Consider the following 17,355-nt stretch of genomic DNA (forward strand, 5'->3'; position numbering starts at 1 on the left):
TTCTGGTGGTGTACACAATACACAATACAGTGCAGCCATTGTACAGTTTCTTACAGTGCAGTGCAGGCGGTGTACACAGTATCTAATGCAGTGTCTACAGTTTCTACTACACTTTTGGTGGTGTACACAGTACACAATACAGTGCAGCCGTAGTACAATTGCTAATACAGTGCAGGCAGTGTACACAGTATCTAATACAGTGTGTACAGTTTCTACTACACTTCTGGCAGTGTACACAGTACACAATACAGTGCAGCCATAGTATAGTTGCTAATACAGTGCAGGCAGTGTGCACAGTATCAAATACAATGTGTAGAGGTTTCTACTACACTTCTGGTGGTGTACACAGTACACAATACAGAGCAGCCGTAGTACAATTGCTAATACAGTGCAGGCAGTGTACACAGTATCTAATACAGTGTGTACAGTTTCTTCTTTATTTCTCAATTGTAGGGGGGTGTGGGGGCCAGAGGGAGGAAATACACATGCAACTAGGAATGCAGGATACAGACACAACTGGAAGTGTGTTGGATGTAAATATATATTTAGACAGCGTAGCTCTGCAGCACCACGAAGATTCCACTAATGGGTGCCAGAATAGGAAAATAAAAACTATATTCCTTTACAGGAGAATTTTGGTTTTAACTTTTTAATATTTTTTTTACAAGTTGGTAAGTTTAAGAGAGACAGTGTAATTAAATGCAGCAAATATATGTGGCTAAACCACACATATTTATACATAGTATAATGAAGTAAACAATGTGGAAGAGCAAGCATTAAAAGATATGAATATCATATAAAGTTTACTAAGCTAAACTGTATAAGAAAAACCTTATAATATGCAGGTAATGAAAATACAGAATACTTTACAGTGGTGTGAAAAAGTGTTTGCCCCCTTCCTCATTTCCTGTTCCTTTGCATGTTTGTCACACTTAAGTGTTTCGGAACATCAAACCAATTTAAACAATAGTCAAGGACAACACAAGTAAACACAAAATGCAATTTGTAAATGAAGGTGTTTATTATTAAAGGTGAAAAAAATCCAAACCATCATGGCCCTGTGTGAAAAAGTGATTGCCCCCCTTGTTAAAACATACTATAACTGTGGTTGTCCACACCTGAGTTCAATTTCTATAGCCACACCCAGGCCTGATTATTGCCACACCTGTTCACAATCAAGGTATCACTTAAATAGGAGCTGCTTGACACAGTAAGGTCCACCAGAAGATCCTTAAAAGCTACACATCATGCCGAGACCCAAAGAAATTCAGGAACAATTGAGAAAGAAAGTAATTGAGATCTATCAGTCTGGAAAGGGTTATAAAGCCATTTCCAAAGCTTTGGGAATCCAGCGAACCACAGTGAGAGCCATTATCCACAAATGGCGAAGACATGGAACAGTGGTGAACCTTCCCAGGAGTGGCCGGCCGCCCAAAATTACCCCAAGAGCACAGCGACGACTCATCCAAGAGGTCACAAAAGACCCCACAACAACGTCCAAGGAACTGCAGGCCTCACTTGCCTCAGTTAAGGTCAGCGTTCATGCCTCCACCATCAGGAAAAGACTGGGCAAAAATGGCCTGCATGGCAGAGTTCCAAGGAGAAAACCACTGCTGAGCAAAAAGAACATCAAAGCTCGTCTCAATTTCTCCACAACACATCTTGATGATCCCCAAGACTTTTGGGACAACATTCTGTGGACCGATGAGACAAAAGTGGAACTCTTTGGAAGGTGTGTGTCCAAGTATATCTGGCGTAGAAGGAACACTGCATTTCATAAAAAGAACATTATACCAACAGTAAAATATGGTGGTGGTAGTGTGATGGTCTGGGGCTGTTTTGCTGCTTCAGGACCTGGAAGACTTGCCGTGATAAAAGGAACTATGAATTCTGCTGTCTACCAAGAGATCCTGAAGGAGAATGTCCGACCATCTGTTCGTGTACTCAAGCTGAAACGAACTTGGGTTCTGCAGCAGGACAATGATCCTAAACACACCAGCAAGTCCACCACCGAATGGCTGAAGAAAAACAAAATGAAGACTTTGGAGTGGCCTAGCCAAAGTCCTGACCTGAATCCTATTGAGATGTTGTGGTATGACCTTAAAAAGGCCGTTCATGCTCGAAAACCCTCTAATGTAACTGAATTAGGACAATTCTGCAAAGATGAGTGGGCCAAAATTCCTCCAGGACGCTGTAAAAGCCTCATTGCACGTTATCGCAAACGCTTGGTTGCAGTTGCTGCTGCTAAGGGTGGCCCAACCAGTTATTAGGTTTAGGGGGAAATCACTTTTTCACACAGGGCCATGATGGTTTGGATTTTTTTTCACCTTTAATAATAAACACCTTCATTTACAAATTGCATTTTGTGTTTACTTGTGTTGTCTTTGACTATTGTTTAAATTGGTTTGATGTTCCGAAACACTTAAGTGTGACAAACATGCAAAGGAACAGGAAATGAGGAAGGGGGCAAACACTTTTTCACACCACTGTATGTATGTCATAGTAATATTGTTTAGCTGTGGATGATGATATTGATGCAACACAATATGTTTCCAAAAAGAACTAGTACATACTGGAGCTAAAAAATCCAAAGGGCAATTAGGTTTTAGAAAGAGCCATTTATCAGCTTGTCTAAATATAAATATTTGAATACTTAAATTTACTAAAAAAGAACACCCTCTGGTCACTTAACACCGACAGCCATAATTTTATGCAAACCTGACAAAATTCCTTTGCCCAACAAAGAAAAATACTTGTAGACAATAGTCTCTCTTATTGGTTGACCTCTAGATCTTCTTTACAAAATGTTTTTTTTATTTTACAATACCAATGGTCAGGGAAAAGGCCATAGGAAAATTGGCAATAGTGCCAGTACTGGTAATGGACGCTTCCAGCACATTGCCATGTGCACTAGTGCAAGAAGTGCGAACGGGCGTACGCAGGTCAGCAACGGTGCTAACATGCGAATGTGCAACGTTGCTAATTGACGAATGCATGCTTACTGGCCTATATGAGACTGCTGCTGAGCCCATCACATTGCTGGATTGTTGTCAGCCTTCCCATGTTCCTGAGCCTCTGTGCATATTCTACTTGGATTTCCTGTTGTGATCTGGCTTGCTTCTGACCTGTCTGATCTGCTCTCCTGGTTTGTCCCCCTGGCTTGCTTTACCAACTTTGCTGCTATCTCCAGTGTCTGATCCCAGCTTGCATCATGCTACTGTTACCTGATCCTGGTGTGCCTTCCTGTATTTGACCTTGGTGTGACCCTGTTCCTGCTACCTGCCTCTTCCTCTTGTCAGATCTACTGTGTTTGACCCCTGGCCTGGCTTCCACTATGGTTTCCTACACACACCATTGCCAAGTGTTACTGAGGATTCATAGAGACTTTGGCCCAGCTGTGTATCCTGCATTATTTGGTATACTTCAGGTGACCACTGGCTCCACTATCCTGTACCAATCTGGTAACCTGTGCTTCTTTGGGCACTACACCTTCTGTACCATATTCACGGCTGTACTGTACTTAGATGCAAGGGGAGCCCTCTTGGCACTTCAGCGTCTGACAAGGTATGTGACACCAATACAAGAAGCCAGGAAAAATACTCAAATTATAATGTCTATTTTTTAAAGCAATTTTTTGAGCATGATACTATTTAATCATCATAATCACAACTCACTATCAGCGATAACTGACATAAAATAATTAAAAAAATCTCCTGCCATGGAGTTTTAAAATAATCTTTTGACTTTCTAAACATGTCTTGTTTTTTAGGTTGCCCTTTTAGGGGGCATTGAGTTATTTTTATAAACATTGAACTCAGGGTAAATCTAGGGCATTTGCACCATATCATGTCTTTTTGTGAACATAATGCATGTGCACTGGCATATGTTTCAACATGTGCTACATTGCAATGCATTTTTAACCACTTTAGCCCAGAAGATTTGGCTGCTCAATGGCCAGAGCATTTCTTTTTAGCGATTCGGCACTGCGACGCTTTAACTGACAAATGCGTGGTCATGTGACACTGTACCCAAACAAAATTTACATACATTTTTTCCCACAAATAGAGATTTATTTTGGTAATATTTGATCATCCCTGCGTTTTTTATTTTTTGCACTATAAACAAAAAAAGAGCGACAATTTTGAAAAAAAAAACAATATTTTGTATTCTGTGCTATAATAAATATCCCCATTTTTTTTTAAAGCAAATTTTTTCTCTGTTTAGGCCAATATCTATTCTTCTACATATTATTAGTAATAAAAATCACAATAAGTGTATATTGATTGGTTTGCGCAAAAGTTATATCGTCTACAAAATAGGGGATAGATTTATGCTTTTTTTATTATTATTTTTTTTTTACTAGTTATGGCGGCGATCTGTGATTTCTAGCATGACATTATGCAGACACATCGGACACTTTTGACACATTTTTGGGACAATTGACAATTATAGAGTGATCAGTACTATAAAACTATTTACTGTATAAATGTCACTGGCAGGGAAGGAGTTAACACCATCGGAGTGATCAAGGGGTTAACTGTGTTCCCTAACTGTGTGTTCTAACTGTAGGGGGAGGGAACTGACTAGAGGGGATGGCAGATCGTGGTTCCTAGCTATTAGGAACTCACGATCTGTCTCTCCTCACAGAACAGAAAAGGGATGTGTGTGTGTTTACACACATCCCTGTTCTGCCTCTCGTACCAGCAATCGCTCATGGCTGGTGGTCATCACAACCATCGACCACGGGCATCAGCACCCCCGCAGTGAAGTGGGCGTGTGTGCGCCTGCTATCCCGCTTAAAGGTGCCAACATATAGCTACAACGGCTCACGGGATCGTGTTGACCTGCCACAGTATAATGACGGTGGCTGGTCGGCAAGCAGTTAATATGCATTCTAATGATTTATTTATTTTTTCTTCTTGTTGTTATTATCCACTGCAGCTTGTTTCAATGCTTTAGAGCATAACCATATGCTGTACAATAAAATGTAACATGTTTTTCAGTACACAGCAATGTCAACATATGAACTAAAGCAATAAGACATAAGGCAAATTACTCTATCCTTGTGCTGGGATTGCATTTTACAATGCAGCACATCAATGCTTGTGTGAATAGGCCCTAGAAGAATGCAAACATCTGATAAGTGACTGTGAAAACTAACCCCACTTTTACATTGCTCTATTTTTTTTAGGAATCACAATGTCAGTCTTTAAATGGTTCCGCTTAAATCCATAAAACAATGTGACAGGAAAACAGGCACCAAAATGTGCAGCAATTGCCATTTATTTTCTTAACCTGAGAAAGCCCTTAAATCCAGATGGATTTTTCACATAGGCCCTGAATTTTTCTGTGAATTGAAGCTATATCATAACCCGCTTTAAAACTCCAGTGGCAGGGCTCCAACAACCAATTGGCTGGTGTGTTTTTTTTGGGGCAACCTGTGGCCCTCTTTTTCCCTATTTGCTACTCTTACAAGCAGACCTGAATGCACTTCTTGATTGAGGCAAATTAGGTTAATATTGATAAATGTAAGGTTATGCAGTTGGGGGTAAAAAACATGCATGCATCATACTTTCTTGGAGAGTACATCTTGGGGAATCAGTGATTGAGAAGGTTTTGGCTTTTTTGACATATTAATGTTAATAGATTTAATAATAACATGCAAAGCTAAGGTGCAGTTTCTAAAGCAAGCAACATTGTTTCTTATATTAAAAGAGGTATAGAACTAAGAGAGAGGGACATAAGCTTGCACCTGTACAAAACATATATATCTTAAATGTGCAATTACATTTTGGGCATTAGTTCACAAAAAGGATGTTGGGGAAATTCAGAATGTGTACAGAAGGACAACTAAACTGATAAGAAGCAGGGAGGACCTCAGCTATGAGGAAAGAATAACTGAACTGAATATATAAATACATAAATGGTAGTGACTTGATGTCATATTATTAACTTTAAGGTCCTTGCAAAGGGAAGGGGGTCACTGTTTGTGAAAAGCAATATCAAACATTGTCCCATAGGGGACAATGGAGCTGGAACAGTGTACACCCCGCAAAGGCAAATTAACAAATTGTAATTGGTAAAGAATCTTAAGGAAATATTCATAAAAATAAGGTCCATATATAATCAACCTGATGGAGGAATACACTTTTACAGTGTCAGCAGTCTTTATTTTAAGCGTGTTCTAGATTCTTTCCGCCAATGACCATGTAATAACAGAAAACAGGGAGGGGGAGAGACTGCCACTGTCTAAGCATAGTAGTGGTAGGAAAATCAACAAAAAAAGGGATGACAAGTATTGTACTCACATACACATGGCTAAAACACGCCGAATCAAGATGTTCAGTAGAGACATTAACAAACCTGTGAGTGCATTTTTAATCATTTTATTTTTGTATTTAATAAATAATATGGCACCTAAAGCAGCCCATTCTCCCTTTGGTTTTTCTGTTCACTAAGTGCAGGAATGTAGAAAGTTTGTTGTAGACGAATAAGCTGCCATGTTATAATGTGCTTCCATAGTCAAGTCTGCTTTTTGTGATTTAAAGATGTTGAGTAAATTCTTGCTTAAATGTATGATGCTGTCTCTTAGCCCTTGTGCACACGGTCGGACATTCTGCCAACCAAATCCGTTGGATTTTGTCCGACAGATTTTGTCCGACGGATTGTGTCCGAAACTGTTGCATACACACGGTTGGACCAAGTTGTCGGAAAATCCGATCGTTCAGAACGTGATGACGTTATTTCGTTACGACGGGACTACGTTCGCGCTAGTAGCCAATAGCTTTGGTGTAGGAATTTGATCTGAGCATGCATGGCACTTTGTCCGATCGGAATTCTCTACACATGATCGGAGTATGTCCGATCGGACCAGTTTGTCGGAAAATATTTCTAACAAGTTGGAAAATTGGGTCTGGCGGATATTCCAACGGAAACAGTCCGATGCATACCACACAAAGTCGGATTATCTGACAAAACGGTCCGATAGGACACATTCCGTCGGAATCTCCGACCGTATGTACAAGGGCTTAGAGGGAAGGAGATGTACAGACATACTTGCCCATCTTGTCCCTCTGACATATGGTTACTTCCTTTGTGCCACCTGAGTTCCTTTAACATACAGCAGCAATGCTCACTTCTGTACATGTGGTCAGGAAATATAGCTTGCTTAGTGTAGCTTCACTTATAGAAGCCCCCACTCCCTAAGGGCAATCAAGTCTACTGGTACTTGGTTTCCCCTAGGACATATACACAATGCTATGTCCATTGCCCAGGAAGCACAGGAGGCTGAGCAAGGGGTGAGCAACGCGTGCCTTGTGGTACCCAGACTACAGATGTCAGCAGAGGATAGCTGGGACTGATGCCTCAGCAGGAATGTGGTTAGTGGGATGTGCAAAAGGGTCAGTACAGGTGGCAAGGAGGGATACGGTCAGCAAAAAATTTTAATGTGATCCTATGGCAGACAGAAATGTATTCAATTAACAGAAGAGTGTTAGTTTAGGCAGCAGGCAAAGACATGATCAGAATACAGGCGAAGTGTAAGTCCCGGCAGCAGGTAGAAAAGGAGATCAGATACACAGAAATAGCAGCTAGTAAGGCACTTGACATAACCTATAACAAGTGTTAGATGTAGGGTTAAAGAGGTTTCAATCAGGTCTTGGATAGAAAGACCAATTTAGGTCGAAGGGAGAAGTGAGCAGAGGGTGATACTTGGCAAAAGTATGGCAAAAGACTGAGCTGTGAACATACTATGACAATGTAGGCTGCTGTGGTCCATGGGAAGCCAGGAGGAGGAGCACGAGGTGAGGTCTGGTTGTCTGAACAACAGAACGTGGATAGGCATGACCATTCAAAACAACCGGAACTGCGTAAAAGGTGGGTGGACCAGTGTGGAAGTCCATCAGAAAAGGTAAATCTTTACACCAGAAATCGTGTTACTTAGCCAAATCATACCTCTATTCACTATCTAGTTTTATATTCTTTCTAATTTTAGCTAACTGTTGGTAAAATCTAGTATTTTGGACTGGTCAATACATTTAGAAATAATGTCATAGAAAGACCATTGTATCTTACCTTGGGCCTCTGAGCTCTGTAAGAAGTAGTAAAAGGTTTGTAATGCTATGGTTTACAAGGCTACAGGAAGGAAGACCTGTCTATATTACATATGTGTGCTCCAAATTAATTTACAGTTCATCTTAAACTGTTAAAGATAATTATATCTTACCTTGAGGACCAGGTGGCCCTGGATCTCCAGGTGGTCCTGGCAGTCCATCCTTTCCTGGTGGGCCCGGTTTCCCTTGAGCTGCTAGTAATGCAGCTGGTGTTTTTAGCTGAGATATTAAATCACTCATTTTATCTGCAGAAATAAACACAAAAGGTGAGTTCTCCCTATCAGACTTAAATAATATACACACAAGACTTTTAATGAATATTTTTGTGATTATTTACATGACATGCTGAAGACTTGAACTTCATTTTTTTCCATCAGCAAAGCATACTCTGCTTTCTAAGTCATCTCAACCTCATGATTAAGATATGAACATTATATTCACATAAATTATATAGAGTCAAGAGCTGTGAAGAAAAACATCTACCACTGGGAGAACTGAAGATTTCATTATCACAGAATTTCAGATGACATTTTCACGTTTCTCCTGATTATGAATGCAGCTGAACTGGCAGAACTGTGAAAAAGTATATATTATGCTGACAAATATGTTACTGTTGAGTCATTGTTATCAAATGAGATTACTTTAGCCTAAATAAATACACTAATATGTAATGTAATGTAGTTCACTAATAATGCTGAAATTTATTTTAAGGCAAACTTAAGTGTATTTTCAGAAAGAAATCAAGATGTTGCAATAGTCACAATTTCACATATTTGCTGTTTCATATTTTATATTACATATATACTTTTGTAAGTTCCCCTTTCAACAGCTATTTGCATATCAGCCAGCACAATCAACATATTTAGATGCTATATGAAAACCAGTTGCTGGATGATCTGGCTGAAAAGTGCATCATTTTATAGAATAAAACATTTAGCTCAATAACACACACCCTCCAGCCTGCAAAAAAAAAATGTAATAGGCTATTTCATCCATTCTACACAGAGTGGATGGATAGATCTTCCATTGCTCTGCCAGCTGTCAAAATAGTCAAACAGTGGCTGCATCTGATTGGATGCAATCACTGTCCAACTAACAATTTTCTGCCCAGTTCCCTTGATTTTGCAACTAAGTTATGCCAGGCGGGAGGCAGGCAGTAGGACCAGCCACTAACTGAATTTTCTACAGTTCATCAGAAACTGTCCAAAATGTGTTCTGTGTATGGCTAGCTTCAGATCCAAAGGGAGGAATTCATGAAGAGTGTCATACATACTCTTTCGAATTTTGTCGGGCCTCTGCACTGAAATTACTAGTGCTTGCGCCAGATTTGTGCAACTGCCAAAAACAGGAACTGGAATCTGCCGGAGACTGGCACTGACACGCCTTCCTCAGTGTGCTCCCTCCAATGAAACTGCTCTTGTCACACGGACAGCTTCTTGAATCTCCCAGCTGACAGCTGAATGTGGCTGGAAAGAGCACCATACAGGAATCTCTCACATTCATAACAGATTCCAGCACATGCATGCCCTACTTTGAGCACTGGGAAAAGGAATAGGGCGCTTCTGTCAGGAAATGTCCTCCAGTGAACTGTACTAGATTATTGTCACATCAACATCAGCTTCAACATCAAGGTTAAGGGGAGGAGGAAAGACCGAGGAGCACTTGCAGCAGCACTTCAGGTAGAGGAAGCAACTCTGGAGGAAACTAAAGTAAAAAACAGAAGGCACTTCTAAGTGTACTATTAAGGAGTATTTATTCATAAAAAGTGGTAAAAACACTTACAATGTAGTAGATGAAATGAGCATCTCAGTCAGCATAATAGGCTTCCCATAGAGTCCTTCACCTCTAGGGGGAGGGACAGCTGGCCCGAAGCTGTGACAGGAGAGGGAGAAGCGAGGAAGCAAGATAGCCGATGGACTTCCAGAATCACTCTGAAACGTATGGGCCGGAGCTTGTGCCAAGGGGTGGTAAAGCGTTTTGGAGCATGCGCAATTTTCTCCTTCATCAGACCTCCCTAAAACACGTTACCGCCTGTTGATCTCCGGCCTATACGTTCCAGCGTGGTTCCGGAAATCCATCGGATATCTTGCTTCCTCACTTCTCCCTCTCCTGTCACAGCTTCGGGCCAGCTGTCCCTCCCCCTAGAGGTGAAGGACTCTACAAAAATGGTCATCAACCCTGTCCTCAGGACCCACTAATAGGCCAGGTTTGCAAGATAACTGAAATACATCACAGGTGATATAATTTGCTGCTCAGTGATTGCCATATTCAAGTCTGCATTTCCCCAAGGTAATACATAAAACCCGGCCTGTTAGTGGGCCCTGAGGATGTTGACTGAGATGCTCAATTAATTTACTACATTGTAAGTGTTCTTAACTGCTTTTTATTAATAAATACTCCTTAATACTGCACTTAGAAACACCTTCTGTTTTTTACTTTACTTTGAGCACTGGCATCTCTCTGTGCACAAGCTCAGAATTGGTCTTTATTACCGCCAGTTTCCTAATCTGTATACTGACTATAATTATTTAGGAATCTGTAACAGCTATAGTGACAGGTTCTTAGAGTGTTGGTGCTAAGAATGGTCTGAGTTTGTTGCATATATTGTTCCTGTTATTGAGAATTATACACAGGTAGATTTAAAGGGGACTACCGTTTGAACACTTTCAAAAATGCTTTATTGAATTCGCCAAAATGAATGTGCAGTTCTCTTAAAGCCTTTCTCCAAACAGGTTTTTAGTTTTGGATAGAGTGGGGGAGCATTAAGTTAGGTCAGGTTTTTCATTCTGTTTCTGACATCCATTGAGCAAATTTTCCATCATTTCCTGTCCGTTGGATACCTGTGTATGCAGTGGGAGTGTGGTCACCACCAGGCAGGAAGACATGGGCAGCAACAAGAACACAGTCTAACCCTACCTCACTTTACCTAAAATGTGATTTTGTCTTTGTGAGACACAGCATACATGCAACAACAAATACAGCAGCCCCCAAATACATACTGCATGCTGGAGGCAAGGTTTCAACAATTCCAATTGCACAAAATTACTGTAAACTAATGCATACAGTATATCAATTACATTTAACAAAAGCATATCATACTATATCTGTGCAATAAGGTATAGCTTAGTCCAGAACCATGTCTGTGATGACTCACTTGTAAGTAAGGCTGGTTGTGCTTAGAGATGTAAAATTTACGGAAATATTGAAGCCATGTTAGAAAATACTATGTTGTCCCTGTTTTTGGATTCCATTGGGTGAGAACCCACTACCTCTATTCACATATGTAGGATTATTATTTTTATGCATCATTGGTCAACCCCACAGGATTTATCACAGAATGGGAGATTTTGGGAGGTTTTCTCCCGCTGGACTGACTATTGAGATCCTTCTCTATATGTAACCTATATAAATACATGTTTATTGAGTGAATATATACATGGGTTTTACTTATTTTCCAGGCCCTATCAAGCTGACTAATGATTGGAAGGGGACTATAATAGGCCCCATCAGCAGAAGAAATTCTTGCTGTGTCTGTTCCATTAGGGCTATATAGCATTCACCATCCATGTGTCCCTTCCATCATCTTTAGTGGCATATTACCCTTTTCAATGAGGGAAAAGGGGAACAAATTGGTTCCATCATATGTTAAGAACAAGGTAAATATTGCACACTCAGTATGACCCCTAAATTACCAAACTAAATCCATATCTATCTACATAGCTGGTCGGGCATCTATTGGAATCTATTGGGATTCTTATGTTCATTCAATTAAAATTTTGTCCTAAAGTATCCAGTAGTCCTATCTCTATGTCATTGTATATATGTATATCTGCCATTATCTATTAACTACTTCAGCCCCAGAAGGATATACCCCCTTCCTGACCAAGCCATTTTTTGTGATACAACACTGCGTCACTTTAACTGGCAACTGCGTGGTCGTGCAACGCTGTACCTAAACAAAATGTATGTCCTATTTTTCCCACAAGTAGAGATTTATTTTGGTGATGCTTGATCACCAAAGATCAGCAGTTTTTATTTTTGTGCTATAAACAAAAGAAGAGCGACAATTTTGAAAAAAAAAACACAATATTTTTTACTTTTTACTATAAATATCCCAAAATTTAAAAAGAACAAAACCAATTTCTTCATCTGTTTAGGCTGATATATATTCTTCTACTAGAGATGAGCCCGATGTTTGAGTTAAACATAAGTTCAACTCAAACATCGGGTGTTCGCCTGTTCCCCGAGCAGCGAACAATATGCAGTGTTCATGGCAAATTCGAAAGCTGCCGGAACACCGTTAAAGTCTATGGGACACTAACATGAAAAATCAAAAGTGCTAATTTTAAAGGCTTACAGTATATGCAATGATAGTGTTTTATTCCTGTGCTACCACTGGTGATCTATCAAATGTCAAGGGCTGCTGCTACTACCGGAATGGATCACACCGTATCCACTTAATATGAAACTAAAGATATGTTGGTATTGCGCTGCCCCTATATTAAATAACCCTCCGAGGGTGATAAGTATAATGCCTAGTTACATAAATCAATAGTGTAATATAAAAATATATATTTTTATACGGGACGAGAAGGAAGCTGACTGTGGATGCACTTTCTGCTGATTACTAGAAAAAGGCTTTTTTCTATCTATTAATGTGTGAGTACCCTGTGTATGAAAATTTTTAATAAATGCTATTTGTGAAATACTACACTATGGTATTCCCTCTCTATTAATCTATTGGGTCCCCTGGAGCAATAAGAATAACATTTAAAGGAGAAGGTGACTGAATTTACCAGGAGAGAAGACATATAAAGAAATCTATATACCTCTATGCGAATCCCTCCTTGCTATAGGTCACTGCCCACTAAAGTGTGATCACAACGGGATTAAGCACTGGGAGATCCACACCTCAGTTGAATTTGCCCAAGTTTGCACAAAACACTTGCACTTAAAGGAGACTGTTGTTTATTTATGGACTTGAATATTTATATCTTGTTATCTTTTTTTTTTTTTTTGATCTATTTCATATCAATATTTAATCTATAGAGGCCGGATTCATTCTGATATAACGTATTTTACAGCCGGCTCTGTAGTGCGTTTACTACTATATATATTTTTTGTTTAATTCTAAAGTTTATTTCCATGTGATCAGGAGAGGGTACCCTCTTTTTGGTCTAGGTATAATCTTTCTTATTTTCTTGTATATCATTTGTTTATTATTAGGGTGGTTCACTTATATCACCTCTGGAGAGTGTTTACTTATTTGCACATTTATAAAATGCACTTGGCACTTTATGATCAATTCACAGTTTTTTTGCTTTGCACTCAATTGAAGAAGTTGTGTTTCCGTGGAGGTTTTCAATTGACTCTGTAGTGCGTTTACTTTTTTCTTTCCTGCATTTTCTCTGCACTTTATCAAAATAGTAATTTTTTAAAAGACTGTTTTTAGTTACTTACCTTTGTTCACTTGATTTTCATTTATTTGGATTCTATCACCTCTGTGGTGTGTTTATTTTATTTTATTTAATGTAGCACTTTGCACTTTTTGATATTTTTCAGTAGACATTTATATATATATTTTTATATTACACTATTGATTTATGTAACTAGGCATTACAGTATATGGAAGTTATTGTCATAAAAAGTGTTTGAGGACCTGGATCCTGCCCGAGGGGACATATATCAAGGCAAATAATTTTTTTTCAGAAGCAGTGATTTTTTTAATGCTTAAAGTGAAACAATAAAAATGAAATATTCCTTTAAATATCATGCCTGGGGGGGGGGTGTCTGGTATGTATATTTTTTAAAAAATCGCGTGGGGGTCGCCCTAAAATCCCTAAAGTCCCTTCAGGCTGAGAAAACATGCAATATCGTATTTTTTGCTCCAAACTGCCGCCACTGCCGCCATGGCTACATTTTTAGAATACCAGGCATCCATCTCCCGTGAGCGCGCGGGCAATCCTATCATCCTGAGCCTGTCACTCGGCTTTACCTGTCACAGACAGAAGACAGAGCAGACTGAATGGAGTGTGGCCGCGGCACCGGCTCGGGCTGCTCTGTCGGATGTGATGATGTGATGATGTCCTCGCCAGGCACAGGTAGGCTGCATTGTATGACACAGGTCAGCCTGCATTGTATGATACAGGTCAGGCTGCATTGTATGGCACAGGTCAGGCTGCATTGTATGGCATAGATCAGGCTGCACTGTATGGCACAGGTCAGGCTGCATTGTATGGCACTGGTCAGGCTTCATTTCATGGGCACTGGTAAATATTTTAGTACACCAATTGGTTCAGAATATTTTTTTCCTTGTTTCCTCCTCTAAAACCTAAGTATGTCTTATGGTCAGGTATGTCTTATGGAGCAAAAAATATGGTAATTTAAGACTTTACATAAAGTCTCGGAAATATTTTATTAAAACTTTCCTGTTATATAGTTTGAATACCATGTCATTGCTATAGTATATATCATTGTAAAATAACATATTCCACATTTCTTTATTTTTTTCAAACTTTTCCAGAAGAAAACAAAAATGACTAAAAAAACATAATTTTTTTGGCCTTACCGTCTTTAGTCATGCTAAAAAGGGGTGTAATGTAATGTTTGCTACAATGCAAAGTGTACAGCTTGTATAACAGTGTAAATTTGCTATCCTCTCAAAATAACTCAACACACAGCCATTAATGTCTAAACCTCTGGCAACAAAAGTGAGTACACCCTTAAGTGAAAATGGTCAAATTGGGCTCAATTAGCCAATTTTCCCTCCCCGGTATCATGTGACTCGTTAATGGTACAAGGTCTCAGGTATGAATGGGGGGCAGGTGTGTTAAATTTGGTGTGATCGCTCTTACTCTCTCATACTGGTCACTGGAAGTTCAACATTGCACCTCATGGCAAAAGAACTCTCTGAGGATCAGAAAAATAGAATTGTTGCTCTACATAAAGATGGACTAGGCTAAAAGAAGATTGCCAAGACCCTGGAAGTGAGCTGCAGCACGATGGCCAAGACCGGGCAGGTTCCACTCAGAATAGGCCTCGCAACGGTCGACCAAAGAAGTTGAGTGCATGTGCTCAGCATCTTATCCAGAGGTTGTCTTTGGGAAATAGACATATGAGTGCTGCCAGCATTGCTGCAGAGGTTGAAGGGGTGGGAGGTCAGCCCGACAGTGCTCAGACCATAAGTCACACACTGCATCAAATTGGTCTGCATGGCTGTCATCCCAGAAGGAAGCATCTTTTAAAGATGATGCTGTTAGGATCAAATTCACCTGTGGGGCATCCTCAAACAGAAGGTGGAGAAGTGCAAGATTTCTAACATCCACCAGCTCTGTGATGTTGTCATGGAGGAGTGGAAGAGGACTCCAGTGGCACCCTATAAAGCTCTGGTAAACTCCATGCCCTAGAGAGTTAAGGCAATGCTGGAAAATAATGGTGGCCACACAAAATATTGACACTTTGTGTCCAACTTGGACTCGGAGGGTACTCACTTTTGTTGCCAGTGGTTTAGACTATAATGGCTGTGTGTTGAGTTATTGTGAGGGGACTGATTATAAAGGATACGATAGGTGCCCTTATTTACTGTTCTATCCTATTTTAGGCTAAAACCATATTTTAGGAGCTATTCGTGCATAAATCTAGGAAATTACTAACAAGACTCACAAATGTTATCTTGCCAGTGTAAATAAATGGTACTAGATACAAGATCCATTGTTTACTGAGAAGTTTGGTATAAAATGTTAATGGTCACTTTTTTTTTACTGATTTTCTGATTCTAAACTGAAGATCATATAATAAAATAAAACTGTTCCGAGCCTTTGCTAATGGAAGGATTTAGCTGAATTAGCCAGTTTTCCAAATTGTGTTAGGCTAAAGCTTTCCATAGCAACTAGGGATAAATGCAAAACATAAGAGTGGCTTTCATCTGCAATTACCAGCAAGATTTTGGAACTGATCTATGCTATTTAAGTGGATAGTCTTCTCTCTAGGATGAAAAGCATGATAAAAAAATGTGGTGTGTTGCTTAGCTCCATAAGCTTTCAATATGCTTGAAGATTATATATTCAGCAGGCGCAACTGCATAAATAATTGATGCCCAGGAAAAATTCTGTCTTTGAGGATCATTTCCTTAAACTTAGTTACCTTTTTAATAAGTCATTCAAAAACACAATTCTCTATATGGAATTATCTACATGGATAGTGATGAGATATGACATCATGCTCAGAAACAGTTGCGCAGTTTGGTGACTGTTAGTCATAAGAGCCATTAACCACTTGAGATCCGCGCTATAGCCGAATGACGGCTACAGCGCAGACCTCCTTTGCCGGGACTACGTCTATTGACGTCGTCCCGTGCACGAGCGGCCTGCGCGCCCCCTGAGGGGCGCGCGCGGCGCGCTCTGTGATCGGCGAGTCTATGAGACTCGCCTGATCACGGATCCGAGGAAGGGGTCGATCCCGACCCCTTATCACGTGATCAGCTGTCAGCCAATGACAGCTGATCATGTGATGCAATGGAGCCGGTAATCGGCTATTATTCCTCCTCGTGCTGACAGCGCGAGGAGAAAAAAAAAGAGCCGATCACCGGCGGCCGTGATCGGGACATCAGTCCCGATCACGGCCAGCCCTGCCAGTGCCCACCTGCCCCCTGCCAGTGCCACCTTAATAAAATATAAATGCCCCCCGTCAGTGCCACCCAGCAGTGCCCATAGTGTCACCCAGCAGTGCCCACCGTGCCACCCAGCAGTGCCCACAGTGCCACCCAGCAGTGCCACCCACAGTGCCACCCACGGTGCCCACAATCTGCCTCAACAATGGTGCTGCACCCCAGTTCCACATATCCGTGCCCATCAGTGTCATCTACCAGTGCCCATCAGTGCCCAGCAGTACCGCCCATCAGTGCCCAGCAGTGCCACCTATCAGAGGTACCTATCAGTGCCCCTTAGTGCCACCCATCTGTGCCACACATCCGTGCCACCCATCCGTGCCCATCTTTGCCCATCAGTGCCGCCTTATCTGTGCCCATCAGTACTGCCTTATCTGTGCCTAACGGTGCCACCTTATCTGTGCCTATTAGTGCCGCCTTAACTATGCCCATCAGTGCCCGCCAGTGCAGCCTATCAGTGCCCACCAATGCAGCCTATCAGTGTCCTCAATGAAGGAGAAAAATGACCTGTTTGCAAAATTTTATAACAAACTATTAAACATGATTTTTTATTTTTATTTTTTTTGCATCTTTTTTTGT

General features: G+C 40.5%; 1 protein-coding gene across 3 annotated transcripts in view; it reads right to left on the bottom strand.

Annotated features, from left to right (window-relative positions):
* Positions 1-17,355, bottom strand: part of COL19A1 (collagen type XIX alpha 1 chain) — a 1,105,372-nt gene that overhangs the window by 36,212 nt on the left and 1,051,805 nt on the right. For all 3 annotated transcript variants that reach the window (XM_077487416.1, XM_077487415.1, XM_077487417.1), the window contains exon 50: positions 8,225-8,356. In XM_077487416.1, coding sequence (XP_077343542.1) covers positions 8,225-8,356 — 132 coding nt within the window. The remainder of the gene's footprint in view (positions 1-8,224; positions 8,357-17,355) is intronic.

The sequence above is a fragment of the Lithobates pipiens genome, unplaced genomic scaffold (assembly GCF_037356315.1).
Source record: "Lithobates pipiens isolate NorthernLeopardFrog02 unplaced genomic scaffold, aLitPip1_a1.2 Scaffold_18, whole genome shotgun sequence".
Classification (NCBI taxonomy): Eukaryota; Metazoa; Chordata; class Amphibia; order Anura; family Ranidae; genus Lithobates; species Lithobates pipiens.